Source organism: Buteo buteo, chromosome 10 (assembly GCF_964188355.1).
Source record: "Buteo buteo chromosome 10, bButBut1.hap1.1, whole genome shotgun sequence".
Classification (NCBI taxonomy): domain Eukaryota; kingdom Metazoa; phylum Chordata; class Aves; order Accipitriformes; family Accipitridae; genus Buteo; species Buteo buteo.
Window position 1 is genome coordinate 27774369 of NC_134180.1, and position 27990 is coordinate 27802358.

Below are 27990 nucleotides of genomic sequence, written 5' to 3' on the forward strand. Positions count from 1 at the left end.
AGAGAGATTCCCCTCAATCTAGTCTTTTAATCTTTTTATCACCTTAAAAAAATTTGCTATTTATGAAACATTAAAGGGTGCAATGTTTAGGGAAAAGTTACGTTATTTGCAAATAATACTACCTTTGTTAAAGCCATTTTTAGGTTCAAAACATTTTTTTCCATCCCACATATTTAAAGGAGGTCCTCTTGCAAAAAAAAAAGTGTAACACTAATTGAATCCAATTAGAACATGACAATAAACTGTTGCATAAGAATTGTGGAAGCAGATTTTCATTAAAATCTATAATCTGAACAAATGTATGCTCATCTATAGAACTACTTAAATGTAGAGAGACAGTACATATTTGGTTAGCAAAATGCAGTGCTTAATTTAACATAAAGGCTGATCTGCAGTTGAAAGTATCTTAATAATTACTAATCAAACTGAATTAGCCTCTTTTCTGGAAAGCAATTAAAGGGAAAAAATACAAGGCAAGATTAAAAACAAGTCAGAACATATGTCACTAGCTTGTGTCAATTCACCTAGGTGCAGTTTAAAACCTCAACATACTAGCAATTTGCCTTAAATTTTCAACAGAGAGAACACAACTGTTTTCATTTTTCAAGGGTGATTAAATGCACAAGTTACTCAGCAGATAGCCATATATGCGTCAGCACATTTGAGCACCACAGGTGTTGGGAACAGAACCATATGGACTTCTTTAAGGTTTACATTTCACATTTGGTTTTGGTTATTCAAATAACGTGCATTACACCTGCATCAGTTCACAATAAGTTTATTTTATGTGAAGAAAAGCTTTGCCATTAATGAAAAATTTCAGTAGAAAACAGTACCTTCCTGCTTTCAATCTAGATTACTCAAAAGTAGAAGCTTGTATTAGTGAAAACTTCAGTAGAAACAAATCTGTAGGAAACATGTTCTTGGCACATGAAGTAAAAGCTTTAAACACATTAAGTTTGAATAGAGTATTTACCATGCAACCATGCTGGCAGAAAAGCCAGTTTGTAATGGCTGGTATTTGTCCCTCAAGACAATAACATGGAAGACACTTAAACCTGCTTACAGAACGTTAACTGTATATAAATATGTGTCGCCATAATTGACAGTCTTTATTCAGGCCAACCATTTAGTTCAGCAGTTCTAAATAAGTAATAGGCACTTTGCCTTTCTGATTTCCCCTTTCACCCATCAGCCAGTCTGAATCCATGCCAGGGATACTGTACACTGTTATCACCTAAAAAAACAGAAACACATAATTATAACCTTTCCTTGCCTGGAAAAAAATTACAGTCTACCTTCATGTGATTTCCAAGGTCTTAGAATTGAGATTAACCAAGTTATATAGAGCATTTAATATGAGCATCCATGGAACTTAATCTAGTGCTCATAAAAATTATTTCACTGGTCCATTGAAAAGAATTAGATATAGTAGAACATTTTAAAGTCCCTTTTTTTTCCTGATGAAATTTTATTAATTACTCTTTCTTTTCTATTTTTTTTAATCTATAAATCTTGTACATTGCTATCAACTTTAACAGGCAATTAAATGAAAGTTTGTTGGATCTTCAAATGCATGACAGACAGTGTTGATGTGCTACATCTTAACAGAAATCTTAGGCCACAGCTTCTACCTAAATCACTGTCTAGATAAGAAAAAAGTCAAATAGAAATGTTTAAGTAATGCATACTGAAAAAAACAAAAAGTCTGAAAATTTTTTTGTGGATGGTCATCTTCAGGGTTAAGCTACAGTCACATTACCAGGTGGAACTCTGTTCCAGCACTCTGCTTTATTGTATATCTCCGCCTGCTTTGCATAGACTCTCTGACTTAACAGCACAATTGAATTGGAAAGGGAATAAACACAGCACAACCATCACCATCAAAACAAGAAGCAGTTGTATTTTCATATTCTTCCCAAATTGCAGTATTTAATGTTTGAAAGACTAACTGTATCGATAACAGTGCTAAAGGTGTACTAAAAAGTAGACAGCAGAATTGCACCTTGATTGTCTAGCAAATGCTCTTGCAAGCTAGGCTGGTGTAACAAATGTTAATTCTCACTACAGAATATTAGGGTATATAAGTACAGGACAATGCTCTAAGAGTACTATTGAAGTTTAATTAAAAAAATCAACTACACAGATTTCTTGACGTAGCACATCTTCGCTGGCTAGTCACAAGCATTCTAATTTTACTTTTAAATTATCAAGGTACATAGAAAACACTTACCTCATCTGCAAGTAGTGATAATTCACTGCTGTTGGCAGCATCATAATCATAGAGAACTCTAGCTTTTCTGCTGCCACTTGATGACTTCAGTTCACTGATGCCTGAAGTAACTATTGAATTGCTTACTGAAGTCAATGAAGCAGAGGCTGAGGCCAAGACTGACGGAGTAGAAACACTCTGCACAGGAGTTGAGGAAGACTGATTATTGTTAGAGAGGAAAGTAGATGGAAAGCTGTGGGAGAAAACAAAACGAAAAGACTTGTGAGTGAATCAGTTCTACATGGGGAGTTATACATGCCTCCATGCCTAAATTAGCATTCTTGCTTTTATCAGCTACAGAATAAACACCAGTAGACAGTAGTAACAGAACAGCACTGATATTTGTATAAACCTAAATAAAGATACATGTTCCTGACCTGTAGTATAAATCAAACCAATATACTTTAAAAGAAATACTAACACCGTAAAAAAACTTGATAATTGCCTTTAAAAAAAAAAAAAAAAAAAAAAAAGGCAAAACCAGGAAAGCACTGTTGGTCAGACTTAATTCAGACTGTATTTTAATCAACATTTCTTTTGACAGCTCTGCCAGTAAAAGTAGCCTCCACCTCCTCCTGCTTATTCCTCAATTATGTGGCTACACAAAAGATTGTGCTGGTGAACCAGATCAGGGAATTATGCGGGTTAAAAACACAGCCTCCCTCTGAAAGAAGAAGAAAAATCACAACTATTTTTGTAATCTAAATCAGTTCTTTGATTCAGCTAACTGCAAGCTGTAAACCAAAAATATTTCTTACACTAAAGATGAACTTATATCAACTTAATCCCCTTCTTTCTAGGTCAAGCTGCTGCTTGTTCTACTGCCAGCTGTAGTGCTTGCCAGACCCTTCTATGAAGTCAATTTAACTCATTAACCCGCCTGGAAAAAAAAAAAAAGGGGGGGTAAAAAAAAAAAAGTGTATAATCTTCTGCTAAGTTAATGAGCTGAATTACTAAAAACTGTGATGAGAGCCAGAGCAGATACAAGGGAAAGGACAGAGTAACATGGCTGAAAAGTGGAAGGAGCAGAAAGAACACAGAAGCAAGAGATTTCAGGGCAGTGGAGTAGGGGGAATGGAACAGCAGGGGGGGCAACGATGAGCCGTGAGATTGTCTCATGTCACTCTGCCCTACAACCTGGGATGCAGTTCCATGGCAAACTAAACTTATTTATTTAGCAGTTGATGTAGTCAATTCCTTGTCCCTCTGCTGCCTTACTTTGTTCCAGCACTCATCTGATTCTACCTTAAAAGCAGGTCAATGAAGGTTTTGAAAAGTGGTGGAGCTGATGAAGTAAAAAAGGGTCAGCAAGTAGAACACAGACTGAGTCAGGATGACGTGGAACTGTAGCTGCATTTCCTTCCATGCTTTTGACTACACATCAACTAGTCAGTCAATTCCCACATATAACTTCTACATAGATACTTTTTCATTAACACCTGGGGTGTTGACGTATTACCCCTCTTCTTTTTTTGCCTACTCTTTTGACATAATGAAGATCTATTCATATTGTGTGTATGAATCTGTCAGAAAACACAGTCTCGTCTCATCTCATCCCTTCCCACCTATGCTCCCCAGTTAAGTTCTTGAAGATGCAGTTCAGTGACAACTTTAACCATATAAATCAAGATCAGTATATTCCCACAACAATGTCTGCAGCATTACTGGTGCTCATATAATCATAAAAGGAGCTAGTTTAGGGAGCTGATGTAGGTGAAAACTAAATCTATCAATACAGCAACTAATTTTTGGATCACGTGGCCATGTACATAGGTGGAATTAAGGCAGCTCAAGTCTGTATTGGCTGCAGCAGTACTGCACACAAATTTACAGTTTCACACGATACTTAATCTGGTAAATTTACACTGCCACCAAACAGAGTGGATCCACTCCTCTACTCCTTTTTTGCATAAATGTTCATTCTCTGTCATTTGAATCAGATCTAGCAATCCGTTGGTTTTGATTTGTTTCAACAATCTGATCTAACAAAAATCATCAAGAAGATTGCTAATTGTCCATCAGAACAGCTTGTTAAACAAGTTCACTTTGCAGGCACGCTACTGTTATATCTGACTGAAGGGAAACAGCAGGAATATATTATGAAGGACAGAACTAGCCCCTTCACAGTTAGACTGAATTGCATATAAGAATTGGGTAGACTTTCAGGAGACTGGTGTGAGTTTAATTAGCAGTTTACTACTGTCAAAACAAGGAAGCCCCACTTCCCCCTCTGGCTTACCTTCACTTCATTTGATCATAAAGACCTGGTTCAACTCACCAAGAAGACTGCAACTCCACCAAAAAAAAATTTTTTTTTCATTTGCCAGATTAGTTTCTCAAACCAGTTCACCATGTTTGCTGAACAAATCAAATGAGCAAAACAAAGGGAGGAAAAACTAAACCACACTTTTTTTTTTTTAGAGATAACTCAGCTGTGCCTCATGATATATTTATTACTTGATTAGTTGGCATTCAGAGGGATTTAATTTTAAATGACAATCAGCTGTTTCTCAATATTGCTAAATTACTGTTTAGTACACTGCTAAACCTGTTAGCTGTTAACACAGTAATTACTTGTAAATCATTCTGCTCAATTCAAAGGGTCACTGGTTTGTACAGGTAGTGGAAAAGAAAGCCAAAGCTTTGTAACTGCTGTGTCAATCAGTAAGTAAAGCATTAAGTCCCGTTCTTTTTGCAAAGCCACATGTAGGCATGTTACTGGAAAACTTCAGCTATACGGAGGTTGTCTGGGATTTGTTTTGAGCACTTGAGCAGCAGGAGTTTCACAGCTTGTAGAGTAGGGGACTAGTAATGGATAATTTGAAAAAAAAAAAAAATAATGATGCCAAAGCTTAGGCTTTGCTGTCAGGGAAGCTGAGAAAATTCAGAGCAAAAGCAGTTATCAGCAAGAAAAGCAGCCAGAGTACCAGGATATTTGAAATAGATTTGTTTAGTTCCTTCTGAGGAACTAAAAAAAAAAAAAAAAGAAGAAGAGAGATTGCTTTTAACCCGGGAGATTTGATTCTTTAAGCAGCCCCACTGGAGGGGGAGGCAGTAGAGGGATAAGCAGCTGGTGCTGCACTGAAGAGAAACACCCATAAAACCATGTCTATTTTTATAAAGAGAACTGAAATTTTTTCCCCCACCTTCCCTACAGCTGACTCTGGAAAGTACATCAGGAAAATCAGTACTCAGCTTTGGAACTTGAATAGTCTCAGTGTGAACCAGGTTAAGGTTTATGCCCTAGATTCTGACCCAGGTAAAACATATAGTATGCAACTATTCTGAGAACCAGGTTTCTGTTTCAAGCAACAAACTATCCCACCTAGAGGCTGAACACTTCTGGTCCACCAACAACTTCAAAATAAAAATAAGTCCCTCACAGCTCTTGGCTTTCATATGAAAATATGGCACAATGTCATTCTTAGATGTGTGAAAAGAACATGTGTAACTCAGCACTATATATCCCTTGTTAACCAAGAGTGCTGGCAAATACCAGCAAAATCTAGCTGAGCTGCCTAAACTATTTATTTGGTGCTATATCTGCCTACGCGTAACATAGAAAGAACACTACGCATATCCTGCTTGTCTGTTTATTTAATGCAAGTGCTATGCACTATATGCCTATAATCCCAGGAACTCTTCCAAAGCATGGAGCGCAACTTGAGACCCTGTCCCAGTGCTCTCTTACAGTTCAGTGGGACTTCCTTGCGCAAGGAAGGAAAGACACACCCAAGATTTAATACCACTACTGTTTAGTCCACACAGGCAGAGAAACTCATTTGGCTGTTTGAGGCATTTAGGATTTTGTAAAGCTTCCATTCTTCTGGTCTTCTAGAAGTCATAGTAATTTTATCAAAAACTACTAATCGGATCACAGCCACAGAAAGATAAATCCTTCTGTTTTCCTAAAGGCAGTATTTTCTTCAAATATACTTTTTTATACCTGGTAGCAGTTTACACAAATTTTAAACAAAGACAGCTGTTCTGGACATGCTGTACATCCTAAATCAAGAGATTTTAAAGAGGAATACATTTTTCCTTAGGTTAAGGTATTATGCTTAAAGCTTTCTGTACAGATTTTAAAAACATTCTCTCAAAATAGTTGTGTAAATATACTTCTGTATAATAAATATACTAAATATACTTAATTTCTAATTTAAGAGACACTTGTCCTTAATCCAGTAAATGTTTCTTTTCAAGCTATCAATTCTACAACTTGCATTTATGCACTACCAAAAAAGATGTGGCTTTTTTTTGAAATCACAGTTTTAAACTGAGGAAAGGAAATCAAACGCCACAGGAAGTTGCAAGTCAGGAAAAGGACACAACTCAAGAACACTTTTGTTTTTACTTCCTTGTCATGAAAAACATAAACAGAGATGCTTTATAGAGACAGTTATTTAGAATAGACACTACAGTAAACTTCCAAGTACAGACAATCCTTCAATGCATATGCGCACCTAAAGAATGTGGTCTGGTATAACCCTAAGAAATGGTGATTTGTGAAGAAAAATTAGAATAGGGAAACGTCGCGGTTTAACCCCAGCCAGCAACTAAGCACCACGCAGCCGCTCACTCACTCCCCCCCCATCCAGTGGGATGGGGGAGAAAATCGGGAAAAGAAGTGAAACTCCTGGGTTGAGATAAGAACGGTTTAATAGAACAGAAAAGAAGAAACTAATAATGATAATGATAACACTAATAAAATGACAACAGTAAGTAATAAAAGGATTGAAATGTACAAATGATGCGCAGGGCAATTGCTCACCACCCGCCGACCGACACCCAGCCAGTCCCCCAGCAGCGAATCACTGCCCCCCCCCTTCCCCGTTCCTAAACTAGATGGGACGTCACATGGTATGGAATACCCCATTGGCCAGTTTGGGTCAGGTGCCCTGGCTGGGCATGAGAAGCTGAAAAATCCCCGAGGATAGTCTAAACACTACTGAGCAACAACTGAAAACATCAGTGTTATCAACATTCTTTACATACTGAACTCAAAACATAGCACTGTACCAGCTACTAGGAAGACAGTTAACTCCATCCCGGCTGAAACCAGGACAGGAAACTTTATGAAAAGTAAGTATGTAGATCCTTTATGAAAAGTAAGTATGTAGATCTCTACATCACCACCAATCACATAAAAAGGACTATGAACACAACCAATGTCAGACAGTTTCTTCTCTTAATTTAAAAATACTAAACCCACTAAACAGTAAAACCAGACAAACTTGCTTATTCCACTGTGAGTGCTTTGGATTAGTAATTATAGATATTATAAATTACATTTCTCCCTAGATACAATACCCATGCTGGCAACTCACTTACAGTGGACAATACAGTTTCATTGAAAATCAGGTAGTACCCTGTAGCAAATTAAGATGTAACAGGAATTTACAGGCAGTACAAAATCTTTTCCCACCTTGTGTAGCGGTTTTGTAGCATGAAGCATAAGAAAACTGAATGATTACAAGTAAATCTCTAGAAATTCCTTTTTGTGCCATTAAATGAGGTTACCATGGGCTTACCTTCCTCAATTACAAAATACACAAAATCTCAGTAAATCAACCCTCAAAAGGCATTAGTGCTGTATGTAGGCTTAGGGAAGTAGTTGCACTGTGGTAATTACATATTAATTACCTGAGAACAGATATTTCCTTTCGGTCCAGCATACCTGTGTGTTCACCACTTATATCCACCTAAGTTTTCCTACTATTCATAAGCACTTAGAAAAAACTGGTTTTTTCTGAAGTTTTTATAGTGTTTCTACCTTCCAAGTTGCTTCTGGAGATCCAACATGTATTGGTAACATTGTGCATAATAGGTCATCTGAGCTTCAACAAAATCATTCAGACAGCGAAGATGATGTGCCTACAATACAGTAAAGAATTCAAGTTTTTAGTCTGTAAAAACACCATACTGCATTAGAATATCTGGTCTCCTAGTCAGATGCTAATTCCAATATTGGCATATAGGGATTTATGCCACATACGCACAGTGCCTGGATTTACCGCTGAAATGGGATAAAAAGTCACAAAAATTAACATATTTGAGCACAAAAAATAGGTGCTGTACAAACATCATGCCATTTACCTATGTTGTTTCCATAAGAGAATAAATATTTTAGCACATTTTTGTAGTTTCAACATTCAGTTGATCTGATGAATGGGAAACTGAGTTTAAAGGATAAAAATGAAAGATCCTGCATGCTTAAGGTTAATGGGAGAGTAAAGTTAAATTCAGTGGATACTTAACTAGAATTCAAAAAATAAAAGAACATGGTTTGATGCTTTAACACACTTAAGTGAAAACTCGTAGCCCAAAGATCCCAAGCAGCTTACTGTAGTTATTTTTAGAAAGTGCCCTGATTTTGACTTTCCCCCTATACCCTTTTTGGGTACTCACATGTGTGCTGCTAATTCCTTCCAGCAGAAGTCTGGTAATCTCTGCTTGACGGTCAAATTCACTCTGAGTAATTCGTACTTCCTGTTCAGACTAAAAGTAAGGATGCACATTAAGTATTTGTACATTGCGCTCTGTTACACTTTCTGACTTCAACAGTTCCATTTGATTCTCAGCTACTCATACAAATGCATTAATCACAAGCTTAGGTATTTGAAATGTGCTTTTTCTTTGCAGACCTTTACTAGGCAAAAAGCGTAACTGCATTTGGGGTTCAGAAATGTTGAGGCCCTACGTACACAACAAACAGTTTTATCATCAGACACCTACCACGTAGAGTCAATGTACGCAAAAGGAAGGCATTTTTCTGCCAGTGGTACTACCCCACCTCTCCCAATAACAAACCAAGTGTTCATTGGCACAACAGTGTCTTCACCAGGGCTTCTGTCAGTATAGTAGTGTGTATTGGGTTTACATGGCAAGGTTTTGGTAGTGGAGGGGGGCTACAGGGGTGGCTTCTGTAAGAAGCTGCTGGAAGCTTCCCCTGTGTCTGACAGAGCCCATACCAGCCGGCTCTGAGACGGACCTGCTGCTGGCCAAGGCTGAGCCCATCAGTGATAGCGGTGAGAACATGTAAGAGAAACAGCCCTGCAGACCCCCAGGTCAGCAAAGAAGGAGGGGGAGGAGATGCTCCAGGTGCCAGAGCAGAGATTCCCCTGCAGCCCGTGGGGAAGACCACGGTGAGGCAGGCTGTGCCCCTGCAGCCCAGGGAGGTCCACGGTGGAGCAGATCTCCACCTGCAGCCCATGGAGGACCCCACACCGGAGCAGGTGGGTTCCCAAAGGAGGCTGTGACCCTGTGGGAAGCCCGCGCTGGAGCAGGCTCCTGGCAGGACCTGCGGATCTGTGGAGAGAGGAGCCCACGCTGGAGCAGGTTTTCTGGCAGGACTTGTGACCCCGTGGGGGACCCACGCTGGAGCAGTCTGTGCCTGAAGGACTGCATGGCGTGGAAGGGACACATGCTGGAGCAGTTTGTGAAGAACTGCAGCCCACGGGAAGGACCCACGTTGAAGAAGTTCGTGGAGAACTGTCTCCCGTGGGAGGGACCCCACGCTGGGGCAGGGGAAGAGTGTGAGGAGTCCTGCCCCTGAGGAGGATGAAGCAGCAGAAATAACGTGTGATGAACTGACTGCAACCCCCATTCCCTGTCCCCCTGCAATGCTAGTGGGGGGCTAGGTAGAGAATTTGGGAGTGAAGCTGTGCCCAGGAAGAAGGGAGGGGTGGGGGGAAGGTGTTTTAAGATTTGGTTTTATTTCTCATTACCCTACTCTGGTTTGATTGGCAATAAATTGAGTTAATTTTCCCCAAGCTGAGTCTGTTTTGCCCGTGACAGTAATTGGTGAGCGATCTCTCCCTGCCCTTATTCTCAACCCACAAGCCTTTTGTTGTATTTTCTCTCCCCTGTCCAGCTGAGGACGGGCGAGTGACAAAGCAGCGTTGGTGGGCACCTGGCTTCCAAGCCAGGGTCAACCCACCACACAGTGGCAGCCAAGTACAATGTAAATTTTTTCCATATTTGAAGTTAACAGGGCTCTGACCAAATAATTTAGGGTAAACCTCACATTATTTTTATCAGGTAACTGCATGGCCGCCAGCTGTACATCAATATTCAATGTTAAGAAGGTATTTCATAAATTAATGTCTCATACTAGCCACCAAGCTACTACAACTATTTCTGGAGCTTGTAATTGAGGTGTCTCTAAAAATAAATAAATCCGAACTATAGCAAATGTTCTAACTTCAATTAGAGTAAAATTTCTATTAAATTGATTAAAGTTTCATATTTAAATAATTAAAATTTATTCCATGTTACATATCATTATCAACATTTTAAAAATAATTTGACAATATTATAGCAGTTTTAAAGGACTTCCATCTAGCACAAGCCAAAATTACTTTAGAGTACTTGGGGGGGAGGGGGACGGACGCGTGGAAGGACTCAAACACACAAATACATAAAAATGTGTTGTAATAGCTAAGATTTACTGTTCCAAGACAGAATGTCCTCAGCCTGGAATCTGGACTACCTTGCCTCAATGCTTATATGCATTTAGTAGCTTGTTTCTAAAAAGCAAACGCAAAGGCAAAAACCTACATTAAGTCCAAGACACAACAGTTACTGTTCTCAACAAAACGGAGTAAGAAAATATATTTTCAGGAAGCTTCATGAGGTGATACTGATAGGCTATCGGTTTCAAAAGGATTTTATGTGTTTGCAAACATCCTGTTCTTGCATTCCGCTAATGTTAATCAACATGAAAAGTTGCATGGAAGGATCTTAATCTCAGAAATGGGCACAGAAGAATGATGCAGTTACCCAAGAAATATTTTTCCATCTGAAGTCACTGCAGCTGGGAAGGCTTACACATTAATTAAACGGTGAGGAAGCAGCTATAGACTACTGTGTGTTTCTTAAAACTGAGATAGCAGTGTATGTATCAAGTTACAAACTAATTAGGTTTTCAAAGTTTGTTGAGGCAAGACTCTTTGCTTGGAATTTTCCTATTAAATCTGTATTAATATCAGTGAAATCCATCTGGCAATCCCTGAGAGAAATGTAAGAACAAACAGAAGAAAAAAGCAGATCTGATAGCCAAGAGGGGAAGAAAAGCATTCCCTTCTGTATTAGCAACATTTTCATTTCCTTTTAAAAAACCAGCAAATTCATACGTAAACCATTTATCTGAAGATAAATAGTCTAGTCTCTTGCTTCTCTGAAATCACAGTTGCTAATATGTTTCTTTCTTCCTGCCAGGTAAGTAAATACATGAGAATAGGAACTCATAAGAAGGGGAAATATCCATCAGAATAATTCTATTTGTTTCAACAATATTTTAGCAAATCAACTATTTTCTATAAGAAAAGGCAAAGCAAGTAATGTGGTAACATGTATTAACTTAGCCAGTACAGACTGACTTTAAATACATTGCTTTACAAAAGCCTGATATACTGGCTTTGTACAGATTTACATAAACTGAACTATGTGATGATGTGTTTAATCTGTTTTGCCTAACCCTATTTTCAGTACTGCTAGGTGAACAGTAGCAGGACAGTGTAACTACTCTATACCTTACAGTAAAGGTGAAAACCAGCCAACTTTCAGTCTGGGAAGTTTATGGCCTTATCACCTTAGTTCCTGAACAGAATGAAGAGCTCAAAATACAAGCCTAAACTTTCCAGTGACCCCCAGCTGCAGTCATATTTTGGTTTTAGAACAATTAGAAGGCCTCACTGGTTATCTCCCACAAAGATCCCTCAAAATGGTACTTGCTCCCCAAGTTCAGAATATGAACCCAGTTTCTGAATATGAATATTCAGAAGTTCATAATCTCCCCAAATTTCACATGTGACCTCTCAGAAATACTGTGCAATCCTGTCGTGAAAGGGTAACACACAATCATAAGAGCATAGGAAATAAAATCACCTTCCTAACATTGTTTTATTAGACATGCTATTAGCAAAACAGTGATAATGGATATATTCTTGCTACCCAATATAGCTGTGTCTCCTTGTCTCCTTCGTAGCAAAAAGAGAAGAGCTCCTCTTGATGCTGAAAACCAGTCTAATCTCAACATGCTGAACAGACGCTAAAAGCCTCTGCTCTTTCCCTTGACTGCACCAGACACCTCAGAAGATTCCTAACAAAATTCATGTTTATAAAGTGTGTAATATCGGTACCCACCCTATGTGTTTTATAGTAAGGTATTTAACATCCTCTAATTCTTCTAACTCAAAAAAAACCCCTAACTGATCTAGAGATCACTGGACAGTCCAAAATCCTTGTTGGGACATTTCTTAGATGTAAACTGAAAACATCTATGAATCTGTTTCTCCAACTTTCAAACACAGAAGGACAGATTGCCTTTAGAAACCTGGATGAATTACTGTTTCTTTGGCAGAACATGTATGTTGCAGTTTCTTCTCAATAGTTTCTGTTTTTAAAAAAGGGAAGCTTGAATTATGTAATTTGTTACAAGATTTAAAGCTTTTAGTCTCCTTTATGCTATGGTTAAGCACTTTTATTATTTCTTTTTCTCTCCAAGACACAATCTGTTAGATTTCACTATCCTTAAAAGTTGCTTGTCATCATCTCTGAAAAGCAAATAGTTCTATTCATTGTCTTACAGATTCAAGATTAGTTTTCGTTACAGCAATACTGCTTCCCTGCCAACTTTCTCCCTGAAACAGTACCAAGTACTCCAGCAGACAGGTTTGCTGCTTCCAAATTTTTACTTAAATAGTAAAATAATTCTCAAACTTTGGGATCAAAGCTGACCTAACCCTCCTTTTACAGTTCAATCTCTAAATTCCTTCTTCCCCCTAAACTCTCACACTCTACACATATACTCCTCTGTCTGCACCATAACTTGGAGAAACTTGGAACAGAAAAAGCCTTCGTTTATTTTCTCTCACAAACCCAAAGATTTCACCCAAAGCTCCATATCCCAGCTTCTAATAGCAATTCCCTACACCTCCCACAGCTGCCTATCTAGTCCCCTTTTAAGAACCATACAAAGCCCCTGCCCTCCAGCTACCCTTACTTTCTATTGCTACCCTTAACTTTTTTTTCCCCTCCTCTATAGAAATCCCCTAAGAAATTTCTTCTTAACTGTTAGCACAGCTTCTCACAGCCTGTTCCCAATACTGCTTTGTCAGAGCCAGTAAGCCTGATAACAGCCCTTCTCGTGGCACTGGAGCAGCTGTTGCCTAACACTCCATTAGCTCCACTGAGTTTGTCCTTGTGCAAGGGATGGCATGACAAGAGAAGGGTGCAGCCCCCATCTCAAGGATAATGCTGTATTTATGAACCAGCCTTCAGTCCACGTACAGTTTTCAGATGTGCCTACCTCCTAACTTCAGTTGCTTAAGGTAAGCACAGCATTCTCTAGTGACTCTGGGAGAAAGATGTGAAACAAAAAAAAAAACCCAACAAAACAAAACCCCTCCAAACCAGAGTTTGCTCTGAATTTCTTGCATGCACTCCAGCATTGTAGTTACTGTTCCATGTTCTGGGTAAAAGTTGAAGAACAGTGTTTTTCAGGACAGTTTAGATTACTTTCTGAAAATCTTCAGATAAGCTAATTCTTAGGAGGTCATTTTTAACAGGATGCCATACCAGTAAATTTTGAGACAAGTCCTGTAGTCTTGTCACATGAGAATCATGTGGTACTAAGTGACAGTTAGCCAGAAACAGCTTACTATAAAACAAGCCCCAGGCATTGTTTCACCAGTGAAGTTAGAAAAGCCCCAGAGGGAACCAGTGTATTCTGATGTAATGCATCAGGCTGCCAGCATTAGATTGAAATCAACAACATGCAATATCCTTTATTACATTAGATCAGCACAAGCTATGGTTTCAGAATTCTGCAGTTTCTAAATTGTTTACTTACTTTTGTCACCTCCTCAGCCCATATCTAGTCAGCATTAAGAGTAGGGGGGGAAAAATAAAAACATACAAACTTGAGACATTGGTGGCACTTTAATACAGGATGCAACCATACTTAGGCTTTTAACTACTTTCCTGTCCTCAGAACTTCACAGGGAATTGAGGAGTACTGTAAGTCAGTTGCCCAAAGCACTTCATGTACAATGAAACTACAAAAAGTATGGATAGCACTGTATCTGTGAAATAAATTAGATACTGAAGAGTATGAGACTTGTAGAACTTCTACGTTACAAGAATCTATTTAAAACAGGCTATTACAACAGAAGACATAACTACTTAGAAAATTACATGAATGAGACAAACTAAATTACCTTATGGAGGAATTTAAGTTACCTTAATGTGTTAAAATATTGGAAAACTATGGAAAGCTATTCTCATTTTAACACCATAAGTAAAGACTGAAACAGACAAATGAATGATTTCTCTTGCTAATTCCATTACTGGTTTCCTATTTCACAAGCATTCTTACTGAAACCTAAATTTAATTTAAAATGCTACAGAGGTATCTCAAACTGAGTATTAAAGTAGTAGCAAGTAATACAGCAAAACCATACAACTGCAAGGAATTTACTTCAGAAATTAATTACTGCAGTTTGCTGTCCCAATTCACTCTTGTAATGCAGTTCTCCTTCAGCCTTCATTTTCTGCAGTTCTAAGATGACACAATCAGGACTTCAGTAGGAAGAAACGTGTATAAAGGTTGCAGAAGCAAGTTGTAACAAACAAGTTTATTCGCTCTTTTATCTGATCATGACTGAGAAATCTGGAACACTAATTGAGATGAGACCCGCTATACTGTGCGGATCCAAGACCCAAAGCAGGACAGGCTGAACAGCACAGTCTATGTTGTACATAATTAATTAACCCCTTCCTTTTCCACTTTCACAATTATGGTGCTAAAACCAGCTGCATTAATGAGTGTTGCAACAAGTTTAGGATATACTGTACTCTAAGTTAAGCCATTAATTTATTAATTCAGTTTCGATTATTTGTGAAACATTGCTTGAAGGGAATAATTTCTACTTATTCCTGGCTATTTCACATAATGCACTCCTACTCGTATTAAAAAAACAGTAGAATGAAATAATTCCTTTCCCTCCAATGGGTGAAATCAATTTCAGAAGTGATAAAAAAATCAACTCCTTTGCATCCTAATTCATAAACTCATAAAAATTAGAATATAATGCTGTATACTTCGGATTATCAGAAATATTCTGATAAAAACAACATCTAATGTTGTACTGATATAAGTGTATTTAGTACACTATACCAATCCAGTTTGGAATGGAAAACATCTGAAACAAGACCAAATGAGCTGGATAGCAAGAGGAAACATTTGATAGGAAAATGAATGAACACAGGAGGCCAACAAACCTTTAGCCATTTTACATGCAGCAAGTTGAGCACGTAAGAGACATTTACCATAATGTTATTCTCTTCAGGCTGAGAGGTGTTTAGTTGCTTAAGTGCATAGATAAAAGACAAAAGCAAGTTACAACACTGAATATAGCAGATGACCAGATTATTGGCACAAAACACTGCAAGTTTAAGCTAAGCAAGACTGTGAACAGAATATAGATAAACAAAACTGTTTAGATTTCTATTTTAAATACTGATCTAAGCTACTTCAGTTGTATAGTAAATATGGAAGAATGTAATTTCAAATATTTAATTTTTTTTAAACACAGAAAAAAATAATCAAATATAGATACAATTTATCACTTTATCCTATCTAAGAAAGTAGTAAAACATAAAAGTCTGCATCATAACTCAATATACTTTGCTAACCTATCAGTTCAGCCCTGTTTGTCAGATATCTTCCTTCAAAAATAAGTGAGCTAGCAGAAGATGAACAATTTGCATCACACCTATATCCAGGTTAGTTCTCATTTCTATAATGCAGAGGATAAAGTAGAGATGCAATTTTTTCACTTCTCTGAGAATTCTACAATCCAACACTTCTTAAACATGCACACTGCTGTTAAAATGTAATTAAAATTGAAGTATAGGCAAGGCAGTGAAGTAAGAGGCCTAGAGTTTCATGCTCTACCAGCACTAAATTATTTGTGCATAAATCGGTGAATTACTTGCTCTATGATTATTTAAGACTGGGCAAGTAGTAGCAGCAGCAACTGCCAATAATTTTGTCCAAGCACCAAACTCTAGATATTACACTGGTGATGGAACTAAAACTCAAATCTAGAGCCTTTCTTTTAACACTAAGCTCAAGGGCAATTTCCTTATGGTCTTTCTATTGCTTTAGAAAGTAAGGTATATGCCTGCTACCACACCACAGAGGAAGTTAATAATGAAAATACTTTTTTTGTTTGGAAACTTAACTATGAACAAATACGAGCAAAGGAATAGTTTATTATCCATTGCTTCTCTATTCATTGCTTCCAAATTCCACTACTAGCTGACCAAAACCCTACTTTGCTCACCATTGTTAGTCTTACAAATTAAGAAAGCTCGACAAGTAGAGAAGTAACCTTCTTGCATAAAATTTACATAATGTAAGGAGAAATGCATGCATGGACTTAGAAAATACAGACAATTTAAATACAGGGACAGGGTGCATGACGTGGAGGATTGAGACATAGAAGCAGAACTGTCAGGTAGAGATGACATTGTTTTTTAGAAGGATCACCATCCCAACGATGCAAGGTGCTTCATCTACAAAGCTCTGTCTCAGAGATGATGCTCCTAAGATCTTTCAGGACAGTGACCCATTTAGAAAAGCCAGGAAAATACAACAGTCCTGCTTCTGCCTCTTCATCAGGTACTCTGTCCCTGCGTACTTACATTGCCTGTATTCCCTCAGCATCCGTGCACATGACCCCTGCTGCATTAACCCTTCTGGGAAAAATCACTTCACTACCCATCATTACCTGCTGCGCTGTTCGGAATGCAGTCAAAGGATAGCTATGAAAAATACTATAAGCGTACTCTGCTGAAATTGCATGCATACAATCATCTGTTCTTCCATTTAGAGGTGTTTTAAGAGTTTAAAAAGCAAAAGCTTTTTAGTTTATAGTAATTTTAATCTCCTTGAACAAGCATTTCTTGGGGGAATAAGAATCGTTAAGAGATGCGACTTTTTAAGAGTCTCACCCTGTTTGGTGGTGTGAAATAGTAAACAATATAGAAAGAGTAAACTACAAATATTTGATATAGAGAAATTAAGTATAGATAGGTTCATCAGTTGGAAGTAATTATACATATGCTTCAATGCTTGTAGAGGTTCAAATGCCAAAACTTGACCTCTGAATGATTTGTATTTACAACCATCTTGGCAGATTGTAGAAAGTCATTTTTGGCAGTATAGGCTCATCTACTACAGAACAAGGGGAGAATAGTTACTTGAGTCAAGTAAGTTCAACTTGATGGAATATCTAAAAATAGATGACTAACACCTTGATCAGCAATTTGCTTTTGTTTCCTTGTGTTCCACTGAGGCATTTCTTACAAAGTATCATCTAGAAAAATAGTGAGTGTAAGAAACTAGGACTGAAAACATAACCAAGCAGTCGAGTTTATAAATATACACCAATAAGTTTAAAAGTAATGGATGAATTAAAAAAAAAAAATTCTACTTACTGCAGCTCGAGCTTCTGCAACTTTTGCCTTCTTCAATCTGGTTTTTGCTGCATCCAAATCTAGTCTTTTATTTTGTAATAGTTTACGTTCTTTCTGAAAGCGAGTTAGGTTAGTTTGTGAGAATAGGTACACATACTCAAAAGCAAAAGCCTGTCTACTTGGAAATTTTTTAATGAAGTATCAAGTGCAAAAAGGTTCTTCAGTTAAACAGAGAGGTAGAATTAGACCTTAATTATTCTCACACATTTTATACTCAAGATACATACTTTTAATAGAACAATAGTTACAAAAAGCAAGTTTTCAGAATTATTTTGATTTTACCTGGTCAAAAGGAAGGAAAATACACTGAAGGCACAAATTCTACCTGAGTTTTTCCTACTTTAGTTTGAGGAAAGCAATAGTACACAATTATCTACTACTTCATTTTTAAGATTTACAATTACAATTGGTGTGAAATGCTAAAGAATGCACAATTCAACTTACAGTAATAGTTTTGTAGTCTCCTTCAATAAAGTTTCTCAGGGGAGTGAGAAAGTTTATAGCAGAAGTTTGAATTAGTTCTCTGTCTGCTGTCCCAATACGCTTCTGTGTTTCTCCACACTTAATAAGTGCATTTCCTGCAAAGGAAAAAAATGTTAGTTTCATAGTAATTCAGGCAGGTGGTTAAAAAAAACGGTTTCTACAGGCAGGAAAGTTTAGGCCAGCGGTTTGAAAGATAAGCCAATGCCATCACAAGGGCTTTCAGAAGAAATCCAAACCAGCTACAAAAAAAACAAAAAAACAAAAAAACAAAACAAAAAAACCCAAACCCAACAAACCCAAACAACACCACACACCCCACCCCCAAATAAACAACCACCCAAACCAAACAAACCCACACACCAAACCAAACAATTTTTATTAACAACAGTGACAGGTCAAGGCAAGATTTTAATGAGAACAGACACAGCATTGTAGACATGGCACCAACTATGGCAGCTCCATTGTGAACACCTATTTTAGAACTGGATATTGTACCTACTTATTTTAATCCAACAACCTCCTCCCCTGACACCATATTTTTGTTTAAGTGAAGAGTCGTTGGTAGCAAGGAAAAAGCTCATTTAGCTACTGGAAAATAATGTGCTTATCCCCTCCCCCATCTACTCCAACTTCTAAATATGCATTTGTACATTAACTGAACAATACTTTGAAATTTGGTTGTGAGCTAGGTAATGAAACTGAAGTTAGTGTATCAAGAATATAGTTATTATTATCATGTTTCAACAGACTGACAGGGCCGAGTTAGAAAAGACACTAAGTTTTCAGAGAACTAAAATATTTTGTGTCACCATATGAAGGCTAACAGTGTATCTATCTTTATGATAATAGATTTTACTTGCCTGAACTCTAAAAATTCTGCAAGTTAAGGGATAATGTGCCTGTAAGTACAACTTTATTTGATGTTAAAAAGCAAGACTTGAGGCTGATGATCAGAAGGAAGGCCACAGATACCGGCATAAAACCACGTGGAAGTAAGAGGAACAAAGCCTGCCATTATTGATTTTGTGTCCATAAGTCTTCTATAAAACATTTACTTTTTTTTTTTTAAGTGCACTTTCCTTCTTTTGAAAAGGAACACCATTATTTCCAGATATAAAGAACTCATTCTTCCCATAACAAAAGTTTTACCTCCCACTGCAATTTTGAAGAAAGCAACTAAAGAGAGCTAACTCAGACTTTGATTGCAGATTATATTATATACATAGACACCTATGCATTTCAGTTGGTTAAGTTAAATTAACAGCTAAATCTATTATCAGGAACATTAAGAGAACACTAGAATTACACTTTCTAACTAATGCCAGGGTAAAAACATTAGATATAGCACCCCCAATCCGCCTATCATAGGTATATAAATTTGCTGGAGAAGGAAGAAAATTTAGATTATGTTCTACACTCTCATCTTTAGCAAAATATATAATAAGAAAAGCAGTAGTACTGTAAAGTCAGAGAGGCTTCTTTCTAAAGAAGTTAATTTCAGATAACATTTTCACTCCACAAATAAAATGCATAAATGTTGTTAGATATGCAAGTGTGTTCCTTTAACGAGGAAACCAAATTCCAGAATTATTTGTTCTCGTAAGAAAGTTATCCATCCACAAAGACTGTTATCATTCCAACAGCAGGTTCTATTTCTAGATTTGGATAGAAACCTCATCATTGATCTCCTAATGCTCAAAGTTATACAGCAGGTCATCTCAAACTGATACAAAAGTAATTGAACTGTTTTATCTAGAGGAAGACAAGAAATATCATTTTACGTTGTTAAGAAAAATTAGAGCTGTGCATTTTTCCCCCTTCATTTCCGCAATACAAAACATATCTTTTACTTCTACTTACCATAGGCTGTTCCTGGGCCAAATTCATTCCCAGCATCAATCATATACTGGCCTAGTAACTCTGGATTATTCATGCGACTTGGTGCTTTACGGTCCAGCTTCTCATAGACAAATTCTTCTATTCTGGCATCTAAAAAAATGTTTATTTGAAATAATTACTGTCATTCAAAACACAAGTTAGAAATAGTAACAAACAAACAAAATTCAAAATCCAAACATTAAACTCAACATTAAGTGAACAACATTAAGCTGAAGATACTGTTCTTGAAGATACTGACTTTATTCCATGTTTGTCATGCTATGTTCAAGTGTTTCTTAGAGTCACCTGTGAAAGTGAAAAATTATACTCTTCCTCTCCCTTCTATCAGCATATTTATAGTTTTTCAAAATTTTGTCCAGAAGTCTTCCCTGTAAGAGCATAATAGAACACTACTTCTTAACAAAACCAGTCTTTTTGCCCCCTCCAGGAAAAAGTTGTGAAAATCATTCACTAGAATTAAAAGTGTAGGAATTAAGTTCAACAACTACTGTAGGTACCCTATTAAGGTATTCTGAAAGTTTGGTAGCCCCAGAAATTATATCCTCTCTTTCCAACTTTCCCTGCTTCCTTGAAATGCTTTGAAAGAAACCACTAAAGATACTAGAAAATGTTTCATTTTGTATTCCCATCTTTCCTTAGTTTGAGCAGCAAAATTATCAAAAAAACCTGTCATGACTATACGATCATTAATATCCATCCATTTCTCATAATATTAAGCCACAGTATGCTTCTTGGGTGAAAAAGCCTCACAGACATAAGCAGGGACACTGTTAATTACAATAGCAAACTCCTCAAATACAACACCCAATTTCCCTGACCAACTGTTTTGACTTCATAACCAGCTCACTTTATTTATGCTGTCAGTATGAACCAATTTCAGCCTGCAATAGTACAGACAACCACAAAGAAGCTCTCCAATGAATCAACCTGCCACTCTGATGCAACCAAAAATAATACTATTAATTAGACAACTTTAATCAGCACTGGATTAAATTACTCTCTCATGAAGGTTACCAAAATCAACCCGACAGAGACAAACATGGGTACCCGCACATTCCCTGGCACCAAGGGTGAACTAAAAATTAAATTAAAACCAATGAATTTGGATAATCTATCCATAATATTTATTTTTTACTAAATGACAAAAGAACTGAAAAGTAATCCAAAATTAATGGACTATTACATGGGTCTGACCTAAAGGTACAATTAAAAATGTGATTGAAAGGCAGTTTTCCTTCCCAAGACACGGTTGCTCTATTAACAACCAAAAGAAGCTCTCTACAGCATGTGATAGTCCTCCCAAGTAGGCTGCCAAAAAGGTGAAGTTACATTCACTGATGAAGACCACTGCTTAATGCTGAGTATCTTTACACATCAGAAAATTGACTGGTCAGCATAACTGAGATACTACCATACATTATCATTCAACTCAATCTTCCTCACACAGTTCTACCAGCCTTCAGTTAGTGATTCAATATTCTACAATTACAAGTTTCTGAAAAAGTCAATAGCTATTACAAATACTGAATTAAATGAACAAGATAACTATTTCCTCTGGCCTAGACAAAAGTTGAAACTTGAGCCAGAATATTCTTTTAGTTCCTATTGCATCCTTCCCACAGGATTAGTTGTTTTGGGTTTTATGTTTGTTTTTTAAATACTGCTTTTATGGAACTAAATTCCATCCTTTATAGAACTAAAGGATGCAACTGGCTTCCAAAATAATACTTCTAAGATAAGCATTATAAAGAATTTATCTATTTGGCATTAGAGAAGTGCTATCAGTGTATGGTTTACCTGTGCTAATAAATACTAACTCAGTACATCATTACAAGGAGAATATTTATGTTTTCAGTGCAGAGGTATTAGCGGTATTCTAATTCTATCATTTGAGCGAACATGAAGGAGGTTTCGATTTTTTTTGGTAAAAGTAGTTCACCCAGCGACTAAAGACCAGGTCTTGACTTGAAATCTAGATCTATACACTAAGCAAACTCCTATAGCTGCCAACTCTAGTACAACTGTCACAAATGGCACAGATAACTGTAGGATATAAGTCTGAAACTGATATCCTCAACATTACTACTCATAGCAGCAATTTAAGAAACAAACAAAATTAACACACCAGAAAACTACATTTCTTCCACCCATAGTTTTTTCTGTTATTGTTACAGTAAGAGATTCACCAGTGATGAAAATTTATTTGAAACTTTTGAATTGCCTGAGTATGGTGTATCAATCTAACCATTCTTTAGCAAAGGAATTGTTAAAGACAGACATTTAAGTTCATCTTGCCTGCTTCAAGCTGAATTGTATGGTGCAGACAGTTTAAAGTAATGAAATAGTAATGAAATTTCTTAAGCCACTGCATCTACCCCATGAAGAACTTCAGAGCTCTACAGCTACCTAAGACTTCTGGAATTAGAGTGGGAAAATCAATTAAACTGGAAACACCTCAAAAACCAGTCAGCCTGAGAACTGACCAAAGTATGGAACCAGTGCTATAGTTTAAAGAGCTCTGTCTAAAGTTTTTCCCATTTGAAGGGTTACGGAAGTACCAGCAATTGGTACGGTGCCTCTGATTCTCAGTAGCTCTTCAAAATGTGCTTTCCCTAACTCCAACCTTCGTATTTTAAAAATACTATGTTTAGTCATAACTTATGCAATACCTATTGCAGTAAACTTTTACATTGGCAGATCTATTAATTCAAAAGTTGCAAACAAAAACCTGAAGGGCTTCTTACTTGGATTTGGCTGCAATAGTACTTCTGTTTGTTTCATTATTTTTTCTGTCCACAATTTAGTGCATTCTGCTTTGCTGAGAAGGTTCTCCAGGTGAGCATCCAGTTCAGTCTTCTCTGCTTGACCAAGCTTTTCTTCCGTAAACTAGGAGTTAGACAGGTTGAAAATACCCAGTTAGTTCACAGAAATAATTCCCCAGGACAAGTTTAAGACAGTAACTATTCATTCATATTAGCTGCAGATCATGTTTTCAAAGACATAACCCTTACCCAGTCATCAATAAAAATCTAAGGATATATTTGAAAGTTAAGTTCAACGACACACCCTTACTATCAGGAAAAAAAAGGGACGGGAGGATATTAATCAGACCAAGATGAGGAAGGTAATTTACAACATTATGAAGAAATCCTCTGCTCTACTTGGTACCGAGAGTTCTCATTTGAAGCATTTTGTCCAATTTTGGCTTTGAAACACGAGCCAAAAGGAAAGAGGCCAGCAGTAAGGAAGACCATTAAAAGATTACTTCAATCTTGTATATTTTATAATTAATTTTGTCCCTTCTCCTGCAGTAAAACCTGAAGGCACAACAGATTCTCATTGGAGCTACCTTTAATGTGTTTCAAAAAATGTTATCCTGCCTGCAGCAAACAGAACAAAAAGTAGTGAGTTGAAACTTCAGCATGAAGATTTAAATTAGAATTTGACATTAGAGAAAGCTTTTAAAGACAAGGATAAAAAGCTAAAACAGACTTCTCTGGGAAGTTTTGGAATATATATCTTTGGGGATGGGGTGTGTTTTGCTCTTTAGAATAGGACAAATTAATGTTTTGATGAACTATTTAGATATAAGTGATCCTGTTATGCCTTACAGAAACAGCAAGATGACCTCCGCTGTTCTTTTCCAAGCTGTGTTTTCAGTGACAATGAAATACAATGTCACTCCATTTAGCTAAGTAAATCCAGCAGATGATTCATTTCAGTTGATATTAAATTCATGCCAACTCTTATTAATCCACAAGCAGTTTGTACTTCAATCCCAGTTCTCTGGGAGAGGGGGAACCCACACGTTTCACATCAGGGAACCAAGCAAAACCGGAACTGAGGGTTTTGCCTGCCTCTCTTTAGAGCAGTAGTTCCTCATGACAATGATGATCTCACCACTCTCCACAGCCTGTTTAAAGTCAGGCATTTTCAGAAGAACCTAGCTTATGATTAAATCCCTAACAAGCTTACCAATTAAGAACATAATAGGACTGGAAGCATTTTTGACTGTCAAACTTCATTCTTAACAAGTTCTTTGGTGGGATATTTAAACTTGCAGTAAGAAACAAGGATACAATACAAGCAAATTACATTGTCCAAGTTTGTTTAAATTTCTATCAGATGCAAAATAAAACTAACTTTGATAGCATGCACATCTAAAGTCTAAATAAATGCTAGAGCATTTCCAGTTCTACATAAAAGAAAACTGCCTTCGTGAGAAAGTTCGGTTGCAGTATAGGAAAGAATGGAGTTTATTTATGGATGTATTACTATGACCGTTTAAAAGGCTCCTTAAAAAAGATGTCAGGTATTCTAAGTTGTTCTCAAAAACTTTGTACAAATTCATCACAATAAAATATTAATGGTTTTGAAATTATTTTTTACTAATTACAGAGAAGAGTATTTGTATATAAAATGGGCTTTCCTATTAATATTTCCACAAATCTTCTCAGCAGTGAAGATTGCTTAGTGAAGATTGCAATGTTAGATTTGACATATACACTTAAAGGAAAAACTTGATTTTAGCAATACTGAGCAGCACGGTAAATAACAGTTTGACAGAAGTACGGTTTCCAGCATCAGTTTAATGCAACAATGCTGCCACTGATTTCCCATCTCAGCTATCCTGAAACCTAAATTTGAACTGGTCTTTCTGGTTTATGTCCTTTTTCAGACATTACTCTGTCACTTAAGGATAAGAACAAAATAAGGAAGGTGGTGCTATGAATCAAGAATTTTTCTTCTGCTTAGAAAAAATATTCCAAGATAGGCAGATACTAATGATTTTCTACTTTGATTACAGCTCTAGGAGTTTTGTTTTCATTTTTATTAAAGCTTAAAACATGTCATACCGAGATACTTAATGTAAGCACTTGATGGAATAAATCATATCAGTAAGACATCTATCTTTATTAAATTTAACTATCTTAATTAAATTCAAAATATATATACAAAAGTTGCCTGAATATGACCAGCTAACACAGAAGGAAGTTGTACTGTTTTGTATACAACTGGGTTATCTCAGCCCAATAGACATTTCAAGTCGACACTGCAAAATTACTAGAAGGAGAAATTACATTAAGATAAGCCTCTAACTTCAGGTTGAAGTCATGAACAATAAAAGTGTTTCTGCTACCAAAGAGTAAAAGGCCAGCTCGCTCCTGACCACTAAGCAGGCAGCTTGTCGATTACACAGCCTGACAAGAGGAAGGACTCCCACTCTTATTACTATACTCTACAAAATTATTTATTTCGCCTCAAATATCCCTAACTATAACCATTCACTACTTTGTTCCACAAACTGCAACTACTGCAAGACTGACTGAGAATGACTCCTTCAAGCATTTTCTGCCTGCCAGAAGGAAGGGTAGACTTTGGATGAAGATGGCCAGTAAGCTTGATTTTTCTGTAGATTATTAACTAGAATATGTCAGTCTGAACACAGTATAATCTCACCCACAGAAGGGACAAGTTTCCTGGAACATGAATATCAGGTAGTTGTGGGTAAAACAGCCCCAATCCCTTTGTAACAGAAAAGTCTGACAAGGCTGAGAAACACTAACAAGATGTTCACCATCTTACAAATTGAAATGGAAATTTTAAGTGATTTTTCCTACATACCATATTATGCTGCTGAACTGTTTCATACGGTTTGGTGGGGTTATTTGTTTCTAATATCCCAAAGCAACTAGTGTCAGGTCATATCACATCATCTGGTGATGCCTGAACATAGGAGTTTAACTCAATATACAGAACTGTAATTTTTACTAGAGGACACAAAATCTACACCCAGATTATATTTTTAAAAAATCCACAAAATTAATCAATATTATGTGTAGGCCTCACATAGTAACTTCAAAAAAAACAGGGGAAGCAATAGTAGCACAGAGAACATGAGTTAGTTTGCAAGAACATGTTAGGGATTTGCTCCTCCCCCTCAATGGCTTCATTAAACTTCTCGTTTTAGGGGAAAGTAGCAGCTGGTAGAGCAAAATTACTACTTCCACATTTCCACTGAATTTTAGTTTAGATTAAGCAGATAACTAATGTAGCTATTCAGATGTAAACAAACAATACAGATACCACATAGTGGAGTAAACCACAGTTCACACCACCTTTAAACCCTGACAGACTGCAAAAACCTACATTAGATTTAATGCAATAAGCTGATTCAAATGTAAAAACTCAAGATAAGAGATGAAATCACAACATCCCATCACAGGATCTTACAATAAAGGGTGAACTGCATCTCCTTTTTTTTCTTGTCCAGCAAGAAAAGGGAAAGGGGTGGAGGCTGGAAAGGAAGAGATGCTCTGGGAAACATGTAGACCTAGAAGCCGGGGGCGGGGCGGGGGGGGGGGAGCATGGAAAGACCTCCATCACAAAGAGAAGCCACAACGACTGCTTTAAGTTCATTTAAATTTGAACAACAATGTTTTCTGACGAGTTTGCATTTTCAGGGCTCTGCTGTGCTGCTGATCATTGGTTCTGCTTGAATATTGAGATTTAGGGCAATACATCAGACCGATCGGACCAGATAAGAAGTTTAATCACGTTCGAAACCTGACTGTGACCCAGCGAGAACTCATGAGAAACAGAAGTGGTTTACTGTGCACTGCTTGGATGTCCACCTCCCTACAGGAAATCTGTTCAGGTTTGATTATATAAAGAAAGGGGATTACGGCTCAAGACAACAGCTAAAAAACAAAAGCCAATTATAGTGCCCTTAGCGTGAAGAAAGGGGCAGACCGATTCAGAAACAATGGGCTATCGAACAAGCTTAAAAAACGATACTAAAGCTCACACAAACCCCCAAAGCCTAAGCAGACAGATACTTTCACGTGTCACACCAGAGCTCGAATTTTACGATCAGGCAACGGGATACATTTTTAGCAGCCAGTAAAAACGCCAGCTTACTTCAGGCGAGACACACCTTTGTCCTTTCCACGTATAAGGTCCGACCGTACTTCCCCGCAGCTCATGCCTGCCCAACTCGTCCCCCCCTAGCCCAGCAGCCTCCTCCCCTCTTTGCCTGTCCTGATCTTCGGCTGCCCCAGCCCCCCCCCGCCAGCCCCCCGAGGCCAGCTGTTTTGCAACCAGGCTGTCCGAAATCCCCGCGTCTTGCCAAGCCCGGGGCTAGCAGGGGACCCGCGAGGGAAGGAGCTGGCTCGAGAAGGAGGCGCCTCACAGCAGCACATCGCTGCCCGGCCAGGCCAGAGGTCTGGGCTCACCCCTCGCCAGCGCAGCCAGGCCTGGCGCTCCCTCAGAGCTGGAAGCCCGCGGCGGGCCCAGCCGCCGGCCCGGCCCGGCCCCTCCCGGCCGCCGCTCCCCCGGCCCAGGGCGGAGCCGAGCTCCCCGGCCAACGCCCCGCGCCGGGGCCAGCGGCGGCCCCGCGGTGCCGGCCCCGCGGTGCCGGCCCGCGGCCTCGCCCACCTCCCGCAGCTCGGGCCGCGGCGGCGAAGCCCAGTCCCGCCGAGGCCCCCGCAGGAGCGGGCGACCGGGGCCGTACCTGCACGGCGCGGCTCAGGAAGGTGCCCGCGTCGGCCGCCAGCTTCTTCACATTGAAGTCCATGATGTTCATCTTCGGCGGGGGAGGGGGCGCTGACTCAGCCCGGGCACCCGCGGCGGCGGCGGCAGCGGCCGCTCCGGCCCGTCCCTGTGGGGAGCCGCCGGGGGGCGGTGCCAGGCCCGGCCCGGCGCCGCAGCGGATTGGCCGCTGCCGCGGCGTCAGCCGCAGAGCCCGGATCGACCGGTGGAGCGGCGGCGACGCCCGCCCCGGCCCCGCC

At 38.4% G+C, this 27990-nt stretch overlaps 1 protein-coding gene across 1 annotated transcript; it reads right to left on the reverse strand.

The window, feature by feature from the left end:
* Window positions 1–762: 762 nt before the first annotated feature.
* SH3GLB1 (SH3 domain containing GRB2 like, endophilin B1) lies at window positions 763–27900 on the reverse strand. The gene is made up of 9 exons (XM_075039082.1): window positions 27714–27900; window positions 22945–23086; window positions 20162–20290; window positions 18263–18396; window positions 17780–17872; window positions 8681–8770; window positions 8046–8146; window positions 2234–2465; window positions 763–1237 (listed from the first exon to the last, which is right to left on the reverse strand). The coding sequence occupies exons 1-9, from the start codon at window positions 27783–27785 to the stop codon at window positions 1130–1132; spliced, it is 1101 nt and encodes a 366-aa protein (XP_074895183.1). The 5' UTR covers window positions 27786–27900; the 3' UTR covers window positions 763–1129.
* Window positions 27901–27990: the final 90 nt, after the last annotated feature.